The sequence below is a fragment of the Phyllostomus discolor genome, chromosome 5, assembly GCF_004126475.2.
Source record: "Phyllostomus discolor isolate MPI-MPIP mPhyDis1 chromosome 5, mPhyDis1.pri.v3, whole genome shotgun sequence".
NCBI lineage: Eukaryota > Metazoa > Chordata > Mammalia > Chiroptera > Phyllostomidae > Phyllostomus > Phyllostomus discolor.
This window is the reverse complement of record NC_040907.2, coordinates 126,399,606-126,426,583: the sequence shown is the minus strand read 5'-3', so window position 1 is coordinate 126,426,583 and position 26,978 is coordinate 126,399,606. Positions and strand designations below refer to the sequence as shown.

General features: G+C 45.3%; 2 protein-coding genes across 3 annotated transcripts; both read right to left on the bottom strand.

Annotated features, from left to right (window-relative positions):
- Window positions 1-1,386: 1,386 nt before the first annotated feature.
- On the bottom strand, window positions 1,387-8,940 carry TYSND1 (trypsin like peroxisomal matrix peptidase 1). Its single transcript, XM_028512395.2, has 4 exons — window positions 7,675-8,940; window positions 5,850-5,980; window positions 4,637-4,822; window positions 1,387-2,386 (listed from the first exon to the last, which is right to left on the bottom strand). Exons 1-4 carry the CDS (start codon window positions 8,838-8,840, stop codon window positions 2,169-2,171), a joined length of 1,701 nt encoding a protein of 566 aa, XP_028368196.1. The 5' UTR covers window positions 8,841-8,940; the 3' UTR covers window positions 1,387-2,168.
- A 2,676-nt stretch (window positions 8,941-11,616) lies between these two features.
- SAR1A (secretion associated Ras related GTPase 1A) lies at window positions 11,617-26,105 on the bottom strand. 2 transcript variants are annotated; one of them, XM_036026859.1, is made up of 8 exons: window positions 25,987-26,093; window positions 22,421-22,533; window positions 22,101-22,174; window positions 21,855-21,974; window positions 21,357-21,422; window positions 18,765-18,868; window positions 14,621-14,752; window positions 11,617-14,036 (listed from the first exon to the last, which is right to left on the bottom strand). In XM_036026859.1, the coding sequence occupies exons 3-8, from the start codon at window positions 22,156-22,158 to the stop codon at window positions 13,920-13,922; spliced, it is 597 nt and encodes a 198-aa protein (XP_035882752.1). In that variant the 5' UTR covers window positions 22,159-22,174; window positions 22,421-22,533; window positions 25,987-26,093; the 3' UTR covers window positions 11,617-13,919. The 2 variants fall into 2 exon arrangements, with proteins under 2 accessions (XP_035882752.1, XP_028367916.1); XM_028512115.2 differs by lacking the exon at window positions 22,421-22,533 and having other exon boundaries at window positions 25,987-26,105.
- Window positions 26,106-26,978: the final 873 nt, after the last annotated feature.

Genomic DNA, 26,978 nt, shown 5'->3' with positions numbered 1-26,978 from the left:
CTCCAGGGCCCTCCCCATCCGAAACCAGCTCACAGGGGTCCATCCCAGGGCTGTGGGTTGGGCTTGCTGCTTCAGCACAGCCAGCCCTGTGTTTGTCCTGATCTTAACAAACTTCCAAACAGCTTCTATCTCCCTTTGTTCCTTCTGAAACCCCCACAGGAAAGTAGGGGAGGGATTAAACTCTGACACTGAGGAGAGAGCAACAGTCACCCTTGACCAGCTCTTTGGGGCAGAGACCTCACTCTGCTGGACTTTGGGTCCCTAGCATCTGGCCCTGACACAGCACCTGGTTCCCTAGGAGGTCACTGATGTTTGCTCACCATGAAATTCACTAGTACAAAGTGTGCAATTCGGTGATATGAAGGTTGTACAACCTTCACCATTATTATCTAATTCCAGAACCCCACTCCCCACTCCTTCCCCCACCCAGCCCCTAACAACCAGAATGATGTATTTCTGATGAATCAATCCTACCAATAGTCTAGAAAAACAATAGCTAATATTTATTGAAAACAAACTAAGTGCTTTGAATAGCTTCTCAAATTTAATTTTCACATGGGCCCTGCAAGCTGAGTTTTATTCATCTCTGTTTCACACGTGAGCAAACTGAGGCTCATAAGCTAAGAACTTAGCAAAGTCATGTAGCCAGTTCAGCGGAGGGGCTGGGCCTTGAGGTTACTGCTGGGAAACCCCTCTGTCCGGCATGATTCCTAAGGGGGCCGGAGGTCACTGAGCAGGCAAGACTCTCAACTGCCAATCGAGAGGCTTGGAAATGTACTGGGCAAACGCCCGGGCCCTGTGGGAGACAGAAGTAAACAGCACTACAGCCTGCCCTGGGACGTGGGAAGGTCAAGGAAGATTTCTTGGTAGCTCTGGGCTCCGGCAGATGAAGAGGATTCCAATGGGCAGAGTGCAAGGGCGGGGCTCTAAAAAAATCACAGCCCAAACCGGGAGCCAGGAGGGAGGAGAGAGAGGTGTGCTGTGACCCCACACCGGGCTTGGGGCCTGGCATATCAGAGCTGGTGGCCCATCTCCAAAGACCTACCCAGAACCCCCAAAACCAGGGAAGATGTCTGACTGCCATTCAACATCTTGGCGACAAGGCGCCACCTCGATCCGAGAGGGAAGGGGGCCTTGGTGCGACTCCTCGCACACCCTGGCCGAGGCAGTCCACCCCACATCTCTCCGCTCTTCCCACTCCACAGTGCCCCCGGCTCGGGGACAGAACTTCAGGGCTCCTTGCCTAACAAAGGACTTCTGTCCAAATTTCCAGGAGCCAGGGGTAGTGGCAGGAACCGTTTGGCCTGAGAATATCCTGTGAGATTGAACCCCACTGAGAACATGGGACAGAAAAGGTATGTTTCTGTGCCTGGTGTTTGCTTATTACCAACTGGACTCTCCAAACCAAAAGGAAAAAAAAAAAAAAAGAGTGTGATACATACAGGTAAAGAGTTCCTCCCATAGGTCCCGTTTATTCCCAAACCCCAACCAGACACGCTCTAACCACCAGCCCCAGCCCTGCCAAGATTCCTGAGACCCATTATACGGGCTGGGAAAAGTAAGGCACTGTGTCAGAGTGCCCCCGCAGGTCAGTGAGTGACAACTGACATATGAAGACCCAGGAGTCCTGACTTCCGAGGACTCTACCTCCCCCTAGGTCAGGAATAACAGCGAGCTCCCTTTCCTTTGTCTCTGGTCCTCAGTGCGGGGTCTCTCTGACAAGGTTTTCTGAGGGGGTGCCAGGGCCCTGCCAGCCGCCCATTCTGACAGAGAGTGAGAGGAGCCAAGGCCCCAGGGAAGCAACCGCTAGGGTGGCCAGAGGCCATGGGGTGACAGGGAAGGGACGCGAGAGCAGGGCTGGGCCTGCCTGCCCGAGACGTGTCTGTCATCAGGACCAGGACTGTTGTGCCAGGCTCCCCAGCTGGTGAGTAACAGAGCTGAGTCTAGTGCCAGGGGGCAGAGAGGTGGGGGCTGAAGAAAGCACCCCAAAACGGGCCACTGGCCTGGAGACCCACGGGGCTAGAGTTTGATCCAGGGCCAAACAAGGCAGGTGGTGATGGGGGCTCTGCCCAGCTGGGGCATGCCAGGCCAGGATCCTGAGGTTGCCATCACCTTGGCATTCCCCAGGCATAAAATGGTTACTCTTCTCTCCCGAGGGTGACACAGACTCAGAGCTTGCTCCTCGGGGTCTCTGCCAGGGGCCGCTGCAGCCGCCATACCACCCTCACGGGCTCAGCGACATGGTCCAGCTCTCGGAGGCCGCCCAGGTCGCCAGTCTGACTGTAGCGCTGCAGAGCCGGCTGGAGCACCGTGATGGGAATGCTGAAGTTCAGGTGCGGGTAGGTGGCCCCCGTGTTATTGTCCCGGGTATTGCTGGCAACGATGCCTGTTGAGGAGTCAGAGAGGAAAAGGGGCTGTGAGTCAGGACACAGACAGATGGGAAGGGAGGCTCATCTCCATCACGGAGGCCCTAGGCCTACTGGGGACTTGAAGGTCCCTCATAATGACAGATGCCAGGCTTTCTTTCGTCAGCTCTCCAAACCCTGGTGCCCCTTCCTGCCTTAAAATTCTCAACACTGTCAGCATCTAACACACTATGTTTCGCTTATTTTGTTATCTCTCTAACTAGTGTCAGGTCCACAAGGGCAGGGCTCCGTGTTTTGTTCACCCAGCCTCCCCACACCTACAATAGTGCCCAGCACAGAGGAGGCCTCATAAATACTTCGTGAGTGGACGCAGAAATGAATCAAACCCACAGACACATTCTGTTTGTCTTGTTTAGTGTGTGTGTGCACGTGTATGCATTCATTTTTCAGACAATTTTAGACTTACAGAAGCCTGGCCAAATAGTACAGAGTTCCTGTAGATCCTTTACCCAGCTTTCCCTTCTGTTAACATCTTATGTCACCGTAACACATTGATCAAAACTGACAAATTAACCAATGTTATTAACTAAAGCACAGAACTCACTCGAACTTCTCCAATGTTTCCGCTACCGCCCTTTTTCTGTGCTAGGAGGCAATCCAGTATCCCACAGGGCATTTAGTTGTTGCACCTCCTAAGTCTCCAATCTGGGCCAGTTCCATAGTCTTTCTTTACCTTTTGTGGCCCTGCCACTGTGAAGAGTAGTTATTTTGGTTATCTCCCAGGTTGCCCCACTGTAGACTTACTATTTCCCCCTGTGTAAAGCACCAAATGTTTTAGAGTTAGGCAAATATCCTGTTTCTACTTAAATTCTTGCCCACGAACTTTAGCATCCATTGGTGGATTCTGTCTGCAGCAATTCCTACTGTGGTAACCCAATAGTGATTTTCTGTTCCCCTCATTTCTGCATTTATTAATTGGAAATCTTCTGTAAGGAAGAGCAGTTGTCTCCATTTTAACATTTGTTTGGTTATTTACTTATAGCAGTGTGGACATGCAGATATTCATTCTTCTCTTTGGGTTATAATCTAGTCCTACTGCTATTGTTTTGTTGCTCAAGTCGTTCCAACGGGAGCTCCTTCAAGTCGGCTCTGGTTCTTTCAGCATTCGACGGACCCGGTCATCTCGTTGTTGTACTTCCTGCCTTTCCAGTACAAGATGATCCGGCTCAGCTTGGGCTTTCCCTGTCCCTCTCCTGGTATCAACCAGTTCCCAGTTCCTTTTATTCAAGAATGGCTCTTAGAAACCAAGATCTGGGTTCTCGGTGTGCTCATTGCAACCAGGGTGTCACAGCAGACAGAGCTGGGATATATATATATATATATATATATATATATATATATATAAGTATATATATATATATATATATCCTTATATTAACTTGTGCATACATACACATATATATTCATTTCTGTATGCACTTATCTGTATGTATTTTTTAAAGTCATACTGATTTGTCTTTATTTGTACACTATAGCTGAAGAAATAAGTAAATCGACTGTAGCCAGCAAGAGCAAGATCTCTTGCTGTGAGAGAGAGCAATCAGAAATGAGAGGAGCGGAAGCACGCATGAGCCCCCTGTGTGCTGGGCTACCACTGGGCAGTGCAGGTGCCACATAGATTCATGTTCGCTGTTTTTTTTTTAATAGACCTTCCTTAAAAAAAAAAACCTGAATACAAAAATTTAAAAACTGATTTAAGCAGCATATTTTTTTTAAGGAAGAAGGGGGTGTTCACAGCTTCCTGTGAAAAACTGGAGATCAGCCAGCATTAGCTCACATTCCTTCATAATGTGGCAGCAACGGGCAGGAGCTGAGTGACGCTCACCCGTTTACCTCGACCCTCCACTCCATACTGTCTTCACTCACTCGTCCATTCCTTTTGCGTGCCCAGCCTCTGTAAGCTATGGAGTTTGTGACCCTTGGACTAATCCAGCTCCCGAGTTTCACAGATTGAATGAGGTGAAGTGATTTACCTAAGACCATACTGTGGCTCAGTGGCAGAGGAGGAACCAGAACCCAGCTCTCTTCCCCTGCAGCCCAGCATCCGTTACCTTTCACCCTCAGAAGCAGACTGGCCTGAAAACCTTGGCTAACTGCTTCCTGGGCATAATGACACCATCTTCCCAGACAGGGATGGACACCAAGTCCTTTCTAGACAGGACTGAGGCTCTGGCAAGGGGAAGCCTGGGGAGGGCCTAGGAGCTGCTTACCCAGGAGGTCCCCTGAGGAGGTAGAGAAGAGGGGTCCCCCACTGGAGCCACCATGCACGGCACATGTGGTCTGCAGCATCACCGGTGTGTCATCCACCTGCACCACAGCTGACAGGATGCCCGAGGTCACCGAGGGCCCACAAGCCTGGCCAAAAACGCCAAAGCCCACCACGCTGACGGTCTCACCTGCCAGAGAAGGAAGGAGGACAAAGCTGCAAAGCCTCCTCCTCTGTCTGGCAGGACTCTTCCTCCCCAATCCCATCCCTGCCCTCTCCAAAGTCCCCAACACTCTGCTCTTCGGGGTTCTGCTCAGATACTCCTGCCTTCAGAGAGCCTTCCCTAAGGCCCCACGGGAAGTGTCTGGGGCCTCCACTGAGCTCCCAGCACTGCACCTGCTCAACCACTACTCAGCATCAGGCCCTTCCCCAGCCCTCTGGCCCCTGCTAACTGGGGAGTCACCTTTTGGCGTTCCTAGAACCTAGGTAGGTGCTCAACAAATGTTTTTAGAATTAACATCCTTCTCCTCCTGGGGCTAAGAAGTCTCTTGGTGAAAAAAATGGTGATGAGACCCTTCCTTTACCGAGGGTTTGAATGCACAGGGCACGGGGCTGAGTGCTCTCCAAGCAACATCTCAGCCACACCTCACAATGCCCAGGAGTAGGATGAGACCCCCAGTTTCAGCTGTGGAAACTGAGAGAGCATCAAGTTGCGTGTGTGAGGACAGGACTAGTAAGTGGCAGAAGAGATGCCAGCTCAGAGAGCGTGTGCTCTTTGTAGTTATGTTACACTGCATGCACAAAGGGAGACCTCTGGCGCTTCTGTGGCAGCATCACAAACCTGTTACCCAAATCATGCCACTGAAGCTATGAAAGAGCAACATCTCTCTGACCAGCCTGCAGCATTATAAGGAGCCCTCAAGGCTCAGCACCTCCCTGCTATACTGCTGCAGGAAAGGGGCATGCCTTCTCCATAGCTGAGGATTCCACCTGTCTCTCAGCACCGTGGCACATGAGGCACAAGAAGGTAGGCCCCCAAGCGCATGTCTGGCCAAAGCACTGTAACCAGGAAGGTTTCCTGCCAGCATGATGCCACCCTGGCTTACTAGTACCGCAGGAGTGGGAGGGGCGTTGGCCTGGGGGACTGGCTCCCTGATCCAACACTGACTTTCCTTCCAAAGGTCCACCCCAGATCAGAGGGCCCCTCTGTCCTTTACCTTCGTGGAAGTGCTCAGTGGGCACAGGCATGTGGACACCTTCTAGTTCTTTCTCCAGGCTCACCACTGCTATGTCGTATGGAGATGTCTCGCGAGTGGCAAACACCACGTGTCCCCAGATCTTGGCGCTCCTGGGAGCAAGGGAAATAAAATGACAGGCTGGATTTCTGGCTCTTTAGTACTGGGAGGAAGCAAGGGCATGAGTGACAGTAAAAGTCATCGGCTTGGGAGTCAAAAGATCTGGTCTCAGCCCTGAAACCTACTTGGCCGACAGGTCCAGGCAGGTCATTTAACCATTCTGCGGTCTTTCCAAATGTGATTTACCAATTGCAAAGTTTTGTGCACGTCACCACGACCATAAAGATCTGACACTTAGTGAGCACTGTGGGCCAGGCCCACTGAATGAATGATGCTCTATGAACATCATTCATTCAGTCCTCACAGCATCCCTATGAACTAGGCAGTGATATCATCTCCACTTTAGATCATGTATTTGAGACCCAGAGAGGTGAAATAACTTGCCCAAGATCACATAAGTGGTAGAAGCCAGAGCAAACATGCCCAGCATTTTCATTCACTGCTTCATTGGATATGGGCAGTCCTGTCAATCGGTGGGTCAGGTGTGATTTCACCCCTCTGGGTCCTTGTTCACATAAATGCTAGCCCTTCTACAGCACTCACTATGTGCCAGGCTCTGTTTCAAGACTTCACATGTCAACTCAATGCGAGGCAGCTTAAACAGATTAAGTGACTTGCCCAAGGTCACATAGGGGCTCCCTGCTGCACACTCTGCCTGCATAGCTTCCAGCAGACCTGCTGGTTTTCTTAGGGCCAAGAATGGTGGGGGGTGGTGAGGTACTTGGGACTACACAGACAAGGAAATTCTCATCAGTCATGGCTGTCCTGTTAGCCACCGGTGGCTACCTCTATGGCAAAGCCAGGCTGGGTTAACCTCGGATGTTCAGCCGAAGGGTTTTGAAAGGCCTGGGCTGCCAGGCCTCACTGGCAGGTACAAGAGATTGTCAGGCATTAACATCAAGGTAGTATCTGCTGTTTGGTGTTGGCCTCAGTGAATCACCTGAAACTACAGAGGAAATAGAAAGAACATGTACTAGAAAATCAACCAGTAAGCCAAGATCGCTGTTCCCATTGTCAAAGCAAGTGGAAGAAGGACAAGCGTGCCCTTCCCTGCAGAGAGGGAACAAATAACTGCCTGAAGGTCCCAACCTGGCTATCCACCAGGATCACTCAGATTGTTCAAAATCTATCTGCCTGGCCCCCCTCCCACAGTGTAATGATTTGGAACCCCACACCTATCCTTTTGATACAGATGGGAAGCACTGGTTAAGATCTACAAGATAAATAAGATGAACAGGCTCAACTCATCATCCATGGAGAACAGCATCCTGAGCCCCTGGGACTTCACCACCACTATCAAGGGGATGGAGGGGCATGGTTAGGAAGTCCCCATTCAAAGGACCCAGTGATGGGTGTGTGTAGGGGTATGAGACTGAGAAGTTGCACAGAAGGAAGTCAGACTGGGAGAGGGAGGTCAAAGATGCCCAGGCAGGGATGCAGGTGTGCCCCATAATTTCCAAATCCAGAGTTGCTTATCATCTTGCCCAAGCCCCATCCAGTCCCTGTCAATTGGCCCAGGATCCCCAATACCGGGGTACTGGGTACCAAGGATGAGGGGAGGATTTCAAATCATCAGCGTGACGCTAAAAGGCCCCCATAATCCTGAGGATTAAAACAGGAGACATAAAATTCAGACCTCAGACCTAGCGAGGGGTTCGAGTAGCGAGGATACGCTTGAGGGTCTTACTTGGGGGTGGTGGGGCGCACCAGGACTCTGGCCATCTCGCGGGGTGCCACATGCCGGCAGGTCACCACGAGGCGGGGCGCCACGACCACTCCAGAGCCCCAGACGGTGCCATACTCCACCAGAACGGCTGCGGCTGCCCACAGGGGTCCGGGATCTTGGAGTGGCAGGGCCCACGGGGCGCCCAACTCGGGGGGCAGAAGTGCGGCCAGGGAAGTCGTGTTGGGGTGCAAGGAACGGAGCGCATCACGGGCGGCGCGGAGGAGAGGGGCAGCAGCGCAGAGCAGTGTGAGGCCCACCCACTCGTGGGCCTTCCAGCAGAGGGGAGCCGCCACCAGCGCCACCAGTGCCCCCGCAGGTCGCACTGCGAACACGCCACCACCCTCCGTGCCCGGCAGGCAGCGTGCATCGGTGAGCAGTAGCGGGCCCGCAGTGTTGCTGAGCACACCGCGGCTGAGCGTATTGAGAAAGATGTCAGGGCAGAAGGACCCAAACGGGGAGCCACAGGCCAGCAGCGGAGTGCCCTTGGGCACGGTCCCGAGAGGCACCACGGCCAATGCTGGCCCGCGCAGGTCTGCCTCCTCCTCCAGGCCGTGCCTCACACGCAGCAGCGCGAACCAGCTCAGCGCTCTCAGCTGATCCTCCTCCTCGTCCTCCGACACTTCTTCCTCCCGTGCAGCGCTTGCGAAGCGCCACTGCTCGGCCGCCTCGCTCCCGAAGAGGCTCGCGAAGTGCGCCCGGAAGTCCGGGCAGCTCAGCAACAGCAGCAGCTCAGCAGGGTGCGGGGGCTCCAGGGGCGGGCCGCGGTGCCGGGCTGGGGGACTGGGCTCCAGGCCGGCGCACTGGGGCGTGCACAACCCCGGGCGGCCCCGCTCGACGCGGCCTAAGGGACTCGCGGCCGTTGGGCCCCACTGCACGTGCAGGCGCAGGTCATCGCCGCAACTGTCGCCGGGCAGGAAGCTGGCACCGGCCTCAGTCAGCACCCTGCTGCCAGCCCGCAGAAAAGGGGTGAAGATGCCGCCATGGCAAAGCACCAGGCCCGGGCTTCGGCTCAGGATCACCCCACTGCAGCTCCACAAGCCCGCCTCGGGTTGCCCGGCCCGAGAGGCGCTCACCACACAGCCCGCCTGCTCGGCTACCCTCATGGCAGGCTCCCATTGTCGCCTCATGCCTCCGGGAGGTGCGCCCGGACTTCCAGAACTAGGGAGCAAGCGAGAACCCCCACGGTCAACTGTGAACCCCACACAGCGCCACCGCGAGCTGGAAGCGAGAGGCGCAATCACTGACTCCAGTCTTCCTCTTCCGGGGGATTGGCTAAACCCAACTAGCATGATTGGCTGGACATGAGGCCAAGCCCTGATTGGATGCTGAGGCTGAACCCTCCTCCTCTCCCCGCCCCTGTAGATTAACGCCACTTGTGCCTTGTAGTGGACGCAGCAGTCCCCTGGGATGAGCCCCAGGGGAGTAACCGGCTTTCGGCTTCACCAGGAGATTGAGGGGAGGGACAGGGGGCGGATCCATCCGAGCCCTTTAGTCTCAATCGACAGAGACGAATGAATAAATAAATTATATATATATATATATATACGCGCTGACGTGGCTAGATTTGCCCAGGCCGTGACAGCAACTGTCAGCATCTGCCTAGGTCTAGGTGACATTTGACCTCTGACGGGATAATACGGCAAAGAAATCCTTGGCCATTTCAATCTTTTTACCTTTTAAGTAAACCCTACAGCAACCCACTAGGAACATGGAGCTCACTATTACACCTCAGGTCTTTTGAGGCCAAAGCCCAACACAACAAATCCCATGAAACCTGGATTTGCTCCAAATAAAATTGCCTTTTAAAATAGGCTATGACAGTGGTTGAAGTAAAAAATTTTAATTATACAAGCCTATCTTCTGCAGCATGCACCTATCACATAATGACTGCCCGCAACACCAATATTTATCTGGGTCAGGTGCCAAACACTTTTTCTTTCCAGAACCAGAGTGTAGTTTAGTTTTTACGGGCCACACATTGTCACACATACTCAAATCTGCAGTTGTAGCATGCAAAAGCCAAAGGAATGGGGTGGCTGTGTTCTAACTAAACTTTACGGACACTAAAATTTGAATTTCATACAATCTTTATGTCACAAAATAACATGTTTTCCCTCATAGGCCAGAAACAGCAAACCAGATCCAGCCCAGGAGCTAGAGTTTGCCATCACTGTTGTAAGCAAACATGAAACATCCCCACTTTCCCAAAGAGTTCTCCTTGAGTGCAGAGGAGCATGAGTATGTTTTGAGGGGCTTCAGGATATCCCCAAAACGGTCAGCACAAGGTAGACACTTATCACTAAAATACACACTTTAGTAATATTATTTTAGTACATATTTGTCAGCATTAATGAAAACTATTCAACTACTGAAACTATACTACATTTCTGCCTCACATTTTTGAATAAAGCTAATGCTGGTTGGTTTGGCCCCAGCACAGCACAGGGTAATGCTCAGTGTTCCCAGTACCAAACATGGGTGAGAAAAGGAAACAATCATCCATTTTAGCAGGAGGCAGGAGAGGAATGAGCAGTTCCCAGAGCAAACACTGTTTGTTTTTTATTTGTTTTGGATCTGTGACACAGATGGCTTGAGCACAGTGAACTCTCTCAATTATCCCAACTACCTAGCAATTAACGGGTTTCTTTCTCTCTGGAGTCCACTGATTCTCCCTTAGTGACGCTCAAGCCTCCAGAATCTTGTATGTCAGGTTTTTCTGTTTATGGCACATCACACTATAAAGTCCCAAGTCTAGGCCAACAGCCAAGGTGAGCCCCCTTGAGTACTGGGCTCATTGACTCAGCCGTTCTCATGTTCCACTCCAACTCAAGCAACACAAATTCATATGAACATAGAACCCATGGCCTCCTTTCACAGTAACATGGACATCAGTTTCCATCACAGGCCACCTCCAATAATTTTAATACTTAGTCAAAAATAACCTTACATTTAGCTTCCCGTTCTTTTGGGTTGGCCAAAGTGTTTAGTTTTCTCCATATGATGGCTCTAGCAGTGCTTAATTATCTTTGACTTCATTCAAAACAATTTTGTTAGATTGTATTGTGACAGCTGTCATGTCAGCATGCATTTAAAAAAAACCACATCAAAATTGGTGAAATTTTGTGCAGCCATTTTAATGCCGAATATTAATACTGAAGATGGAAGAAAATACGCAACATTTTCAGCATATTATGCTTTATTATCTCAAGAAAGATAAAAACACAACTAAAACAAAGATTTGTGCAGTGTATGGAGACTCCCTCACCCTGGATTGAGGCAGGAAATGCTTAACGGCGTATCTCTAGTATCTCTCACGTAAGATCTGTGCTAAACCTCCCAAGTATGGAGTGTAACCAGTTCAACCACTTTTCCCTTGATCTGTGACATCCTTCTCTTTGAAGTAATCAGTAACATTCTTTCCTCTGTTATCTGTAAAAGGTAATCACCTACAGCGAACCTGTGCATAGTAAATGAGGACCTTCCGCAATGTAATATACCCAGAAAAGCAATAAAAGCCTGTCCAGGTAGGGGCTGGGGCCCTCTCTCTCACTTAGAGTGGCCATGCCGTCCCTTTTTCTCCACTGGACTTCCGCAGCCCATGTGAATTTGTCTCTTGCAGCCACAACACATGGACTTCGTGGGCCGGAGTCCACATCACCTGGGACCACAACATGCTCCAAGGCTCTCAGATAGCACTAACGTACTGCTTCTAGTAGAATGTGTAAATTGGCTTAGCCTTTTTTTCCTGGTACCAAGATTTAAGTCTCTCACACCCATTGTATATATTTCTTCCCATAAATAGGAAAAATTTTGGCTTTTCCCAGCACAACAAATGTCATGATGTGTTGAAATTCACAACCCAATGCAAAAAAAAAAAAAAAGGGGGGGTAGCAAGACAGCAACTTTGTTTTAACTTTTTATTAAAATGCTTAGGCTACAGATTGACTTTCTTTTGTAAATGACTGTTTACTCTTCGAGAAATAGGACGTATACACACTCTGGTAAAACAGAAATGGAAAGTCTCAGTCCATGGAAGTTCCTGTACAAGCTCTGATCCTGTTAGAGGCCGAGCTCCTTCTGGCAGCTGCTTCCTACTCTGTTATGATGGGAACAGTGTTTTCTGTGGGGCAAGAAACAGACAGGTGCTACTTGACTTTTCAATCCCCTCTTTCTCCAGTGGCCAAAACAAACCACTTTCACAAAGAGCTGCTCTGCATAGAATCCAGAGGTTTCTAGCTTGCTACGAAGGGATTAAAGGAAAATGGAAAAGAGGAAAACAAGAAAACTAACAGTGAAGCAATCATACTTCTCATGTCTCTGGATAGGAAAGTATGGGTTACCTTTAGCCAAAGTAAATTAAAAGTATGCAAGTTAACTAATTCACGGTTAGACAGACTTGTTCACTTAAGGCTTTAACCCCTTTCCAAACCAACAACGATCTTAATCCAGCTATGCTTGCTCATAAATGAAAGCCATGCTCACTCCAGACTCATACTCCACTGAGCCTCTGCATTTGGTACACGGCAGCGAAAAAATATGCTTGCCTAACAGTCCTGAAGACGCTGCTAACAATAAGAAATCCAACTAAAGAACAATACTCTCTCACTCCAAAAATATATTACGCACACTTTCCCTTCCTTCACGTTATAAGCAAGAATCCACTGAATTCAATCATCTGCAAAATAAGCACCATTATCACAATTTTCAATTTTGAGGAAACTACTTCTGATTTTTCATTAAAGGAAAAATGAACAAAGATATCTTCCCATCTTTAGACCACCTCCAATCCTATCACTTTTACTGCAAGGATAGAAAATTGGTTAAGATCATGAAAATCCAATTTCACACATGGCATTAAGAAAATGGAAAGCTGTAAAAATAATCCTCATCACACTCCCGGGGACAGGGTGGCTTCGGTACCGACTGCTGCCTGACAGTAAGTGATGCTGGCTCAAACACAACAGCACCACACAAAGCTTTTGGGTTAGAGTTTCCCCAGCTTAGAGAGAAAGATAATTTCATGCAAAAAAAAATCTGGAAAAGCTACAGATGTTAACCTTTAAACACCAAAAAAACCTGGTAACTGATTAAAAAAAAAAGAAAAAAGCTCATGAACAGTCCAATAAAGAGATCAAATTCTGCCAGTGGAAAATTTAAAGTCCACTGAGTAAATCTTTCCTAGATTCAACCAAATGCTACAATACCAGATTTTTAAGTTCTCAAATCAAAGAGTTAAGAGCCCTTAAGCTGTTAACTTTATCCTGTATGACTCTCCTATTCAGAAAAATCCCCCCAAAATCTGTGCAAAAGCCACTGACACACCAGCAGTGCATGACAACACAGGAGATGTCCTCAACGCTTGCGTGAGGCAAAAGTCACTTTTGATAACCGAACATGAAAAAGGTGCTACAATGAGAAATAACACTTCACAACAGTTCATTAAAAGCGAAGACTGGCTGAAATCTGTAACTTTATAAGTAATAATAATAATAATAATAATAACCCACTCTGTAATTAACTCTTCCACGTGAACAATCTGCTACACACTCCGTGATGAGGAATGACCCTAGCTCCCCGCGGTGGAAACCGCTGCAACTGCAAGGCCAGGGCTCTGCCAGCACAAGGCGCTGCCACCTGCCACGAGGCAGTCAGACAGACGGGGGGCTTCTCTCCCCAGCCTGCCAACTCCACGGACTGGGTTCGCTTGAATGAACGCTGGCCTCCAACATGTATCTGTGCATAATTTTATGACGTATCTATATGCCATTCACTAGATTAAAAAAAAAGGAATAGAAAACTCTGGACCAAGTAAATTACAAACTGAAAAAGTTAGAAGGGAAACCAATTACATTAACAACACTTTCTTTAAAAAATAGAATCACTTTCTTTTGAAATCAACCACAGTGGTGAGACGTGTTTTTCTTCACAGGTGTCCCATGAGGGCACGCAGCTTTCCCCAGCAAATCCTGCTTCCAAGTCCTGGGGTGCCGACCTGCACCCGCACACGGGGCAGCGTTACCTCCCGACAGTGTGGAAAGAGCACGCGTCACCACTGGGCGCCGAGAGAGCTGACAGAGATTCTTGGCTTCTCAACGCCAGACATGGTTGTGGAGAGCTTTCCTTGTTCTATTAGAAAAGTTCATGAGGAAGCTGTGAATAGGATCAGTCCAGAGAAGTAAAACTCTTTTATTTTCACTGTCCAAACATCAGTCAATGTACTGGGAGAGCCAGCGGAAGCCCTCGCCGTAGCCTTGCCTCTTGAGCACGCTGCACATGAACACTTCCATGGGGCGGGCGTTCAGCTCCTTCAGGGTCACATTCCCCTAAGGGAGACAAAAACCAAGAAAGGCTTGTGAACACCCTCATGAGGGCAAAACATGAAAGGGTGATCACAAAGATCACTTTCTTCATTCCTCCAAAGCAAATCTAAGGAGGGATTAATTACAAAAATGTGGTCAAGGCAACACAGGTGCCTTCCCCATGGCTTTGTGCTTACAGGACAACACAGTCCTAGTCCCAGCTGCTTTCTCTATGAAGAGCATTTGCTTTGGACACACCCCCACTCACTGGCCAGCTAATGCAGCAAAATGAGAAAAAGGCCACTGTGACCCATAGAACCAGCATGGTCTTTGATGGACAAAAGAGGTCTGGGACTTTTTAGAAATAAAGATATTCACACTAATACAAACATTCAGAAATACATGCTAATAGCAGATTATACTGAAGAAATTAAGAATTCATGCATGTGTGACACTCATGAAGAACAAGGGAAACTAAACATATTAAAGAAAGCACTTCTGGGAAGAAAGAGATAACCAAGAGCCAAGACCGAGGAACTATGCAAAAAAGTTGTTTCAAAATCTGTGAATTTCCTTCGTAATATGTCCCCTGAAGATTTTTCTCTTACCTTTCCTGTGGTCTGCCCATAAAGCCCAAATATCTCACGGAGTTTTTCTTCACTGATTGCATCTGATCTGTCAATTTTGTTACCCAAGATAAGGATTGGCACATTGGATATTGTTTCATCAGTCATTAAAGCCTAAAGACAAAATTTTAAAAAAATAAGTGATAAATCTATAAAAGCCCACCAGATCATGAAAATCACTGATGTTCACTATCTATAACACAGGTGATAAACACAAGGCCCGCAGGCCGCTCCCCCTTGTTTTATCCAGCCTGGCACCTTGTGTCTTTCTGGCGGCAGCACTGAGCTCTCACTTAAAAGTTAAGGAGCAGTTACATTTATACACACCTAAAATTACATTCAGCCCTTGGAAGGCAACCACAGGGCTGATGTGGCCCCCGGGGAAAATGAGTTTGACACCTCTGAGCTATAAGGTATCAAATGTAAAGTGAAAATCTAATCACCTTTACACCTGAGTGACTGACTCAAAGTTTAATCTTGACATTATATATAACATTCTTAATATTAGATAAGAGGCCTGTAAAAATACCTTGACATTAGGCAAAAATCCCCCAATGGCCTCAAAATGATGGCAACTTAAGGCTGTATCTACTTTACAAGGCAGCAGAACCAGCCCAACTTTAACTCTGAGCTACGTCACTCAGACACAGAACATCCTCAGGCTATCCACTGAGCACAGTCCTAGAAGCAGGAATGTTTGGGCTACAGAGTCTCAAGAATGACCACAGGAACCACCCTCCCCCCCAAGTGCTCACTGAGTGCCCAACGTGTTCAAGATGCTACCTCAGGTGCTGACAGGGTTACAAAGGGAAGGGTAAAACACATCCCTAGCCTCAAGAAATCTGCCCTCTATGTTCATGCCTCTGGCAACAAAGCAAGGCAAGTGGATGATTAAGTGTCACAATGAATGGGGACAGAATATAAATACTAAAAGGCAATCAGAGGAATGAACTGTCAATGTGGACTTGAGGAAAGTCTTAGCGAAGATGCAGAAGCTCAACGGGGCTCTGAAGGAGGGACAACATTTGGAGAGGTAGAATATAAGCAACAACTTTACAGTAGGACGAGAATTCAGGAAGCCGCATGGGGTACCACCTGGCTGGGTTAAAGCATCTATGCTGACATGCAGTGACAGAAGAAATGGGATGGCAAGGGATGACCAACATTATGGTGACAGTTTGAGGGGTTAGCTGCAATAGACCCTCAAGACTCCAAATCCAAAAGTTAAAGGAGAAAATCTATATGCTTTTAGTACAATGAATTCACAAATAGTATCTATCTGTGGTGCTCAGGTAAGAGATGATGACCTAGCCTAAGGTGGCAGCACATAATGAATAGTGCAGCCGGCATTTTGGAGTAAAGGAGCAAAGAGACTGACGTTTCAAGTAGAAGACAAATGAAAGAGGAACCAAAGCTGACAGAGATTTCAAGCCCGGGGGAATCAGTTCTGGTACCAATTCCAGTGTGTGGGGAGGTTCTCCAGCCAACAAGCAATTCTCGGGACACCAGCTGGGTATCCTACAATCCAAATCAATTTTGACACAATCAACCTGGACAGAAACATCAAATTCTGCAGGTTAAGGGTTCAGTCCTACATTGCTCACAGCTTCTCTACAGATGCCGGTAGTAAGTCCAGGTTATCACGCGTACTTCTGACCAACTAGGTGTGAATCAGAGGTTCCCATAACCCCTTCCTCAGGTTTAATTTGTCAGAATGATTCACAGAACTCAGAGAACCATTTTACTGAGTGTTGGTTTACTGTAACAGCTCTTAACTCAGGCCAACAGCCTGATGGAAGAGGTGCACAGAGCAAGGTGTGGGGAAAGGACCTGAAGCATCCACGCGCACTGCTCTACCCAAATCTCCACGTGTTCACCAACCCAGGAGCTCTCCAACTGCTGTCATTTGTGTTCTTGTAGAGGCTTTATTACACAGTCACGACTGATTAAATCCTTGGCCACTGGCAACTGATTCAACCTCCAGCCCTGCTCTCCTCCCTGGGGGTCAGGAGATGGGGCTGAAATTCCAACCTTTTTGTGGTGGGGTCTCCAGGCAACCAGCCCCCACCCCTTTTGTCATTAACATAACAAAGAACACCTAAGGGGGCGCCTCTCACTTAGGCAATTCCAGGAACTGTGTAACTGGAACCATGGATGAAGACATATATACATATGAGAAATACACTTTTGATCATCTGAATGACCGAACACATATTTCTTATGAATCACAATATTGCACAGGGAATCTAGCACTCACTGACAGGAAAAGCTAGGAAAGGAGACTACAGTTAAACAAACAAAGGGAAACATGCTCTGACCACCTTACATTCCAGAAAATGACAAAATCAAAGTAAGGAAGTCATTCATTCATGTTAACAAAGTGCCTACTATGTGGCCGATGTCTTGCTAGGTACAAGGGTTTCTCAAAGACATAAGACAAGGTTCCTTCCATTTAAGTTCACAGACCTATAAAAAATAAACAGTAAAGACAACAGACATTGATAAGGCGGAGAGTCTAACAATCTGAGTGGTAACAGAAGGATTCCTAGACGTGAGCATACCTGAAGTCTGAGATCTCTTAAAAGACATTTTGAAATTTATCAGCAAAAGAGGGTAGGGGATCAGGTGAGAAAGCCAGACAGAGATAGCCACTTCTGCATACTCAAGGAAGGGCAAATTGTTCTCTATGTCCAAAATGCAGTTCAAGGTGACAGAAAAGACACCAGAGAAATAAACAGAGGCACGCTCATGAAAGAGCTTATGTGTTATGCAGATCTGTGGACGGTATCCCGAGGATTACAGAGATCTACTAATGAATATAAAGGCAATGACAAGTGCAGCAGGGTGGTGGTGGAATCCACAGTAATTCACAGGGACACAGCTGCACGCCCAGGTAGATGGTGGGGGAGCTCAACAGTTCCATTCTGGGAGAGTTGTCTAACAGGCAGCATCATGTATGAGGCCAAAGCTCAAAAAAGGCATAGACAACAGATACCCATTTGAGAGTCACTGACATGTGAGTGGCAGATGAAGGAATGCAAATAGCACGGACCAGCCTAGGAGAAAGTATAGACCCTGGAGGTGGGGGCGGGGGGGGGGACGACAAGATTTAAGGGCTAAGCAGAGGAAATGGTACTTGTGAATGAGTCTGAGACGTATTAGCCAGAGACAGCGAGAAACACCAAAACCAAGAATATAAAGACGGGTTTAGAGAAAGAGAGAACTGCCCTGACCAGTGTGGCTCAGTTGGTTAGGTATCATCCCACAAGGTGAAAGACTGATGGGTCCATTCCCAGTTAGGACACACGCCTGGGTTATGGGTTCAGTCCCCATCGGGGTGCACACTAGAGGCAACTGATCGATGTTTCTCTCTCACATCGGTGTTTCTCTCCCTCTCTCTAAAAATAAATAAATAAAATATTTTCAAAAAGAGAGAGAATGGCCAATGCCAAGGGGTCAAGTAAGGGAAGGACTACCCTGTAGGGGATTCTATATGAGACAGGGATTCAAGAAACATAAACTTGAGACATGTTCAAACTTCCAGGAACAAGAGTACAAGAGACCGTTATAAATCAAAGAGAAAGGAGGCACAGGGCAGTAAAAATAACGAAGGCAACAGGAGAGAAGTTATCAAGCCGAGGAACTGCAGTGCTGAGAACGGTGAAAGCCTGAAGTGCACCCTGACAGCACCGCGCCCTGCACGTAACCAAAACTGAAGACGGAGAACAGACTCGAGGTCTGGCCGGTCACTCAGTGCGAGGGTGGGCAGCCACAACCTGAGAAGGCAGACTCAAATGCAAAGAACACTAATCTCTTCCAAGGTTTCACCTGGTCATATGTGATATGTAAAAGGGAAAGACATTAATTACGCCAAGACAACAGACATAAACTGAGGACTATTCCTGAGCAAACTGGACATAGACTCACCCTATGATAAATAATGTTAATTTATTTAAGTTCAAGCTGTTTCCTTAGGACACTGAAAAGCAATGTTGTAGATTTTGAAAGTTTCTTCCCTAACTAGGACCTTTATCAAATGTTAACTGGAATGATTAAATATTGGCACTATTGAGCTGTATTCCTTAAAATAAATACAGGCCAAGGATGGAAAAAAACATAAACATACATTAAGTTCGGCTTTGGATTCCATGAGGCGAGGATGATCTGCACAATCCACCAGAAAGACAATCCCATTAATTGCCGGGAGATAATTTTTCCAAACCCGACGTGCTAAAAAAAAAAAAAAAGTTCAAAGCTGCATCAATAAAAAATATATGTATTTTGAAAATGAATAACCTGGTCTATGAAATAGTCAAATCTTAGCCAGGTCTCAACAGCATTAAACTCTATATGATTTTCTAACTCTTAGCCATTATTAAGTCAGAATAGAAGGCATAAACTAATGGTCCATGAACTGAATGATTTTTTAAAACACAAAAACAAGGGGTTTGGGCCTGATTTTCTTAAAAACTGCAACACCTGACAGTCCCTTGCCTATGTACCCACACACCCCTTTGGATGAGACCTGGGCTGTTCAGTTTCCACCACTTTCCACCTTCTTTCCACCCAGTCAATTTCACTCAATTAAATCACCTTCCTCGCCCTGAAGCCATTTTACTTTGCAATGCCTGAGTTAAAATACCATGATGCAAATTACTTGTCCATAAAACTTTAGTCCAAAGTTATTTTCTAACTACCTCATGTGTTAGTATATGACACACTCACTCAGCCCTCAGGGAGTCTGGGCTGACAGGTGTTTGAAGTTCCCAGGCCAACCACCTCGATCTCCCATATCTGACCCAGTATGCCCTATACATTTTATTTTTATGTCTATAACATAAAATGTTAATGGTTTAGGAAGCAATGCTTTAACCTAAATTATAATCTCTAAGCCATTCATTTCTAGTTCTTTCAATGGAATGACTAAGCAAGCATCTCTACATCAAACAGTTAATAATGGTTAACCTCTGAAACTTTCATTTTTACCTTCCATATTTGTATATTGATTGTATACTGAATTTGTTACAGTGAGTCTAGACTACCTTTTTAAGTTAAATTTTTAAGTTATATACATATAAAAAAGGAGAGATATATACATGGAAATTTCCAAATGTACAGTATTTTAGTAACTTCTGTATAATAGCAGTTAGGTTACTACGGAAAACTTTGTTAAATAAATTTTCCTCAAACAAAACTATGTACATAAACACATTTCCCTTCTTACTCTATCAAAACCTGAAAGCTAAATTATCACACCAGATACACAATTCCTAGTTCAGGTGTCTAAAAATACCTACTGCTCTGCATTCACCCAATGTTCTCAGTTCAGCTTATGACTGTGTCACCTCTGGTTTAAATTTGTAAGCAGTTACAAATCTTTTCAAAAGAAGCAGAAAAGACACCATATACCCTTTCCTACCCAAATGAAAATAATAAAAGCTTATTATAGGAACTAAAAAAAAAACCCCAAGATAATCTGTAATCCTCTATCAAAACACACACACTCCTAATGGTTTTGTATATTTTTTCAAAATTTCTTTTCTGTACACGTATTTTATAAAATCATACTACATATATGATTTTGTAGCATATAAATATTAAATAAATGCATTATATGCTAATAAAATCAGTGACTATAAAATTATCTGGATTGCTTCTGGCCTTTCAGCTAAAATTTTTGGCAGAACGATTAAAGTTACCATAATTCTATTTTTTAATAAACTTTTAAAAAGCTTTATTAAGAGTCTACCTAACATAATGGCTCCAATAGGAAACTTTTCAACTCAATTTAATAACTATTGAGTAAATCTGAAAGAATCTTAATTGGCTCTTTCTTCTACCTTTACAGAATACTTATTCCCACATCTTAAATGTTTTACTCCCGAGCCTGGAGTCTGGCCAAACGTAAAGCGAGTGCATACCATATAAAGATGCCTCACTCTGTATGCCTCTAAAATACATATAAGACACCTGACAGGAAGCTGGTAACCAAAGAGACACAGCCTGAGTAGAGCAGAATGCACTGAGAACAAGAGGGTAAAAGAAAATGACCCAAAATGGGCAAAGTATACAAAATATCAATTGAGATCAGAGTGATCACAAGTAGTTATTACTGTGTATTATTTTTACAACTTCTGACAAGCTTGAAATAACTTACAAATAATACTTAATTTCCTATATAATTACACTGCATTGAAAAAAGGATATAAAAGAAACATGATTAAGTTCAATGTGATACTGTATTGCATCATGTTTAAAAGGAAGAATTCTATAAAGATTATTGGGACAATTAACCAGAAAAAGGACTATGCACTATAAAATAGATAAAAATACAACTTCCTGGGTTTGAAAACTAAAATTGTACAAGGGAACATTCTTGTTCTTGGAAAATATGCACTAAATATTAACTAATCAGAGAGAATAAAGAACTCATAAATGGTCCAAGAAAAATAAATATTAATGTGTATTATATAGAAAGGGAGACTGATAAATCTGGACAAAAGGTATAAAGAAGTGGAGTTCTCTATTATTTATGAAACTTTTGAAAATTTGGAAATTACTTTAAAATAAGTGAATAAATCAACTTTGTTAAATAAGATCTCAATCCTAAATGCAAGCAATTTAAAAGGTAAAAATGATACACTGCTTAAAAAAAAAAGAGGAGGGGTACAAAATGAATCATAAGTCAATACCATCCTTCCACTGAATCATTTCTTACCTTGCTCATGCCCACCGAGATCAAAAGTTGTAAAGGTCATTCCAGCAATCGTCAGCTCTTCTGATGCTGAAAAATTATCAATAGTGAGGAAAGAAATAAACTCCTACCTCCAAACAAGGCCCAGCTACAAGTATTGCAAGTCAATACAAATGCAAAACTTAACACAGCTTTCACCTTGTAAAGAAAAGAATACAAGAGTGAAAATATTCTTAAATTATTTTTAAAAGCCAAGTTTCTTTTTCTCTAATTAGCTGCTACTTAGAAGTAGATAAGGGAGACCTGTCCCGTTAAGGACTAGTGAGAACGGAGAGTGACAGTGTTCCAGAGGTTGAGATTTACGAGTATGTGACCTAAGTGTGTGCTGGAGGGAATTTTTTTCAAGTGAGCTGTCTTCTGGGACCTTGGTTAAGACAAAAACTACATCTATTGGGGATTCATCCTCCAACCTTGACACCGACGTTTAGATATCAAAAGGTCACCTGGTATTTTCAAACCTACTCGGATGTAATGTAGGAACATGTTGGCCCAATCTGTCATCTTTGAGCATATGTAGAAGAGTGGTTTTGCCTGCATTGTCCAAGCCCAAGAATACAAGTTTTCCAGACTTCTTATAGAGTCCTAAAAGAGAAAAAAAATTAACGTAATTTTCCTCTCTATATATTAAACACTGCTTGTATTTAAACTGCTGGAGGAAATACAGAAAAGTTTAAAACCTATGATATATTCCAAAGAAAGTGACTTTACCTAGGAACTGGAGCACACTGCTGAAGCCATTGTAGATCCACTCAAAGATGAAAGACATTATTAATGCTTACTACCTGTGTAAAATATGAAAGCAGCAAACATTAGCTTTCTGAATGCTATACAGTTCTGGAGAAGTTAATTCTTACTCCCTGATCCTGATGCACATTTACAGTCCCATGCTTTTGGGCATGAGAAAACAAAGGATTGGATTTGCACCCTGGAGGGAAGTCTCTGGGGTCTTTGATCTGCAGAAACTCCTGATTTTCTAACAGTTTCCAATCTATGATACTCAGAAAACTAGGAATTGAAGATATACTTTCCTCTTTTACTGTGTGGCTCACTCCTCCCGGAAGCTGCTGATTCACATTCCCTAGAAACACCACTGCTGTCCACCAGTTAACAAAACCTCTAGGAAATCAGTCCCATCAATTATCTGTATCAAAATTTCATATCAATCATTAAGGAGGAAATAAGAATGAAAAAAAGCATATTAACTGGAATGAAAAGCACAGTAACCCATCCTTGTAAACTGCTCTAAAAAGTCACAATTTGCCCCGCTGGATTTATCAATGCTATCTCTTCTTTTTGTTTGTTTTTTTCATCTTGCTTTCATTTCCTTTTTGCTATCTCTTCTTAAACAATATTCGTTTAGTCCCTGTTGCAGATATGTATCAACTTATAAAAGAGATGATACCATTATTTTGGAAAGCCATGAAACAGTAATAAGAGAACCCTTTTGTAATGTGAATAACCAAGATCTCAACACTTTACAAATATGGATTTTCTTAAAATAACAATATCCATTCAGGGCACTGTGGAGGTTTCCCAGCCAAGTACATACCTTAATTAGTACTGATATTACCGTCTACTGTTTCCCATAGGCCTAAACAAAACCAAAGATGATCCAAAGCTACAGAAAGGTCGACATACATTGGCAATAAGCAAGAGGACCTCTGAATAAAAGTTGAGAGAGGAGGATCTTGAGCCAATGATAGGTGCTAATGTTTCTCAAAGGCAGCATTTTCTGGTCACACTGAACTTTTGCCTCAGTATCAGATTTGGTACAAAAAAATAGAAAGATCACCCATTTTCATTTCTGTCCATCATCAACAGCACCTGAACACATGGCTTTATACTAGATGTGACCAACTGCTTACAAATAAAACTTTTCATGACATTTTGTTTTTTTCAAGAAAATTAACAAAATTCAGTTGTGTTACTTTTACTACTAACTTGTAAAGGGGTATTCCATGAAAACCTACCTAGCCCTGGCTGGTGTGGCTCAGTTTGTTGGACCATCATCCCGTAAACTGAAAGGTCTCGGGTTCGATTCCAGGTCAGGGCACATACCTAGGTTGTGGGTTTGATCCCTGGTCAGGGTGTATATGAGAAGCGACCAATGGATGTTTCTCTCTCTTTCTCTACCCCACTCCTCTCCCCTATCTCTAAAATCAACAAGCATGTCCTCAGGTGAGGATTGGGGGACAGGGGAAAGCCTACCTATATATTCTTCATTGAAAGAATGCTAAATGAATAATAAACTGGAAAATGGAGACAATGCATGTTAGTTACTGTTCTTTTCCATCCAATTAATGTTTCTCTTTTGCTTTGTTTGTTTTGTTTTTAATCAGGCCTGTGGCCTCACCTATAAACTTTAGGGACTGCTTAATGCTTATTTCCCATGGTTCTTATGGACAGCAAGATGAAGAATAGGGGTTTGAGTGAGGGTGGAGACTGACAGCAAAAACCTTTATAAGAAGACACTAAATAAGGTTTTATTCCTTTTAGTAATATGTAAATACACTTTGGCAGAAAGAACAAATTTAGCATGTTAAATAATAGTTTTGTCTGGAAACTTGTCCTATACTTTAAGAAGTCCAGTGACTTCCATAAACGTTCAATGTTCCTGTGCTTAACTTTCCACTAAAAGGACGACAGGCCACTCCTCTGCAGTCCCCACACACCAGTCGCCCTCCCCTACTCTGCTCAGTCTACCACTGGGAAAAGTGCAGATCGCCTTTAGAAAGCACCTCTCATTTAGGTCACTTCCAGCCTGGTAAGTCTTTTGAACTCCAACACATGCATTCATCTGCACTACCCTGGTTTGCAGTTAGTACTTCACAGCCTCTTTGTAAAGTTTTAGCACATCATTTTAGAAGTATTCCCAACTAGATGAATTCTCAGAAGGCGACAAGAGGAAAACCCCATTTTAAGGAATTTTTCATGGTCAATGAACTATTTTTATTTTCAATTTATTTTCCCTTGACATAACCTGCTTTAAAGGTCCTATGATTCTTCCCATCAGAATGATCTATGGAGAGTGCTTGAAGAAATCCTTCAGGTGACGTTATAAAAAATAATAAAGGCCATAATTGGACACAAAGAATTGTGTTGCATTGCTACCCTAATTTCATGGCACCTCCATCTTTGAGATCTTAGGATTTGTACTCCTTCGTGCGCAGTTTTACAGTGTGTGCAGTGGCTGCACACATGCCTCATTTCCTTCTCACACCCGCCCCACCAGGCAGGAACAATCAGAATGCTGACACTCCTAGGTTAGCTGGCCTAACAAAGACTGCTCAGCTGAAAAAGTAACAGTGCCAGAACTCAACCTTCCTCTTGTAATACCAAAGTCACAGCTCTTCCTCTTAATACCACATCAAATTAAAATCAAAATCATTAAATTGCTTTTTAAAAAACATAAAACTTCCTTAACCACACCAACTACACTCATGATAATCTTCTAAAGTTTTCTTCCTTACAATGCATCACACATTTTGAATTATATGTTAACAACTAGCATTCCACTTATAATATCTTTTATCCTTGATCCACTCTACCACCTTATGGCATCTCATGACAAATAAGAGTATTCTAAATATAAGGGCTCTGAACTACCAACAAAAGCACTAAAAATGTCCCCAAAACTAAAATTTGCAAATTTCACGACTCACTGATCAAATAAATAAAAAGGAAAAGCACCAGGCCCACCATTAGCCAATAAAGAGTCTATGCATCATTTCTTCTACATATTCAGATACAGCAGCTGGCTTTTAGCTAAGGAACGTGCTTACCTACAGGGTATATGTCAAAGGCCAGACCTATTGCACAGTTCCATAAATCCCCAACCTAAGCAGATGGAAGCAAAGTAAAGAAAAGAGCAAGAGAGTACTAATAAGACAATCTAATGGCGATGCTCACAAATGTGCTTCTGACCATTTGGCTGGAATCGTGAAGTAAACATTAATCTATATCAAATGAACATGAAGAAATTTTTCCATGAACTGAAAACAGAGTGGGAGTTAAAAGTGGGAAGTGAAAGGCGAAAATATGGTGTTCAACCAAGGCCATCGGATAACAGCTGAAGGGGGTGGGGGGGGCGGTGCGCGGTGTGGATCCTAGGACTAGGAGGCAGGAGGACTGGTTCCAACGCTCACACTTGCTATCTCTGGGGCCTTGGACAATTCACTGTGCCTCGGAGAGCCTCAGTCCCCAGTATGCGAGACAAGGATAATCACAAAGGTCTCTCATCGGCCTCACCGAGGGTTGTAATGCAAGGCTCATCTGAGACAGGAGATGTGAAGCCTTTTTGTAAACCAGGGTGCACAGTATAAACAAGAAAACTGTTATCCCGCCAAGTAGCTGCAAGACCCCCGAACGGAATGCTGATCGACCTGCTACCCTAGAAGCAGGCACAAGGCTGAGCTGACCCGGACAAGTCTGCCCATCCCCGCCCAGAACCAGTCCCACGGCCCCACATAACCGCCTGCGTGTCACTTCCCCCGCCCCCCACTCCGCTTGCGCCGATCTCCGCCCCGACCCTTCTGTCGTCCACCCCAGCCTGTCCGACCCCGGCTCTTTCCTTTGCCGCAGTCTCCCGACTTACGGCCCAACAGGCTCCTCCAGCAGCGTCGGGCGGCTTCGACCCTCCTGTGAGCACACAGCCCAGCAGCACCCGGGAACGCCAGCTACTCGCCGGATATACGTAACCCCCTCCCCCGGGACTTCCGGAGGCGTACTTGCCCCGCCCATCCGTAACATCACGGAGCTCTGCAACCAGCGGACGCCCTACCAGCGACTCCTCCGCGTAGGGGCGGGCTTCAGGCGTGGGGGCTGGCCCGACCTGGCCACGCCTCCTCCCTCTAGGATCGTCTGACGCGCGAGACGTGGCAACGCTGAGGCCGAAAGGGTGGGGGCAGCGTCCTGGCGTCTGGAGGTGGACTTAGACGCTTGGGATCCCGACTTCAAATCCGACTGCTTTCTGAGGCTCAAGGGGAATATTGAGAAGGGTGACCGACAATTACGTAGGTTCTTGGAAAGAACCCGAGAGCCCTCGATCTAAGGTGGATCCCTGCAAGCTTTTGCTTTAAGTCACGTTGCACCATGACAGCCTGTTTTTTAATATTCTTAAAAAACTTGTGTTCCAGGCAGTGCACTGAGTACATGGCATGCCTCGTCTGATTTGACCCTTATTACAGTCTTGTGAAGAGGATACCGTTAATATCCCCAATTTACAAATGAGAGGACCGAAATAACCAAGCCCAAGTTCATACACTAGGGAGCGGCAAAGCAACACGTTGACTCTACTAATGCATGTTCTTGTCCTTCACATGCATTTCCTCGTTTAATTCTGAGATTACTAATAATCTCATAAATTATACTCCCATTTTATCAATACAAATAAGAAAACTGAATCCAATGGAAAGATGAATGATATTTATGGGTGGGGAGACTCAATATCACAAAGACCTCTTTTAATATTCATAAAAAGTACTAACAGGATTAATAAGTTATATGAGTGTTTTTTAAACCACCCTATTTGTTACTAAAATTCAAATGGCAATGGAAAAAGAGCAATACTGGTCAGGAAACAAGCTC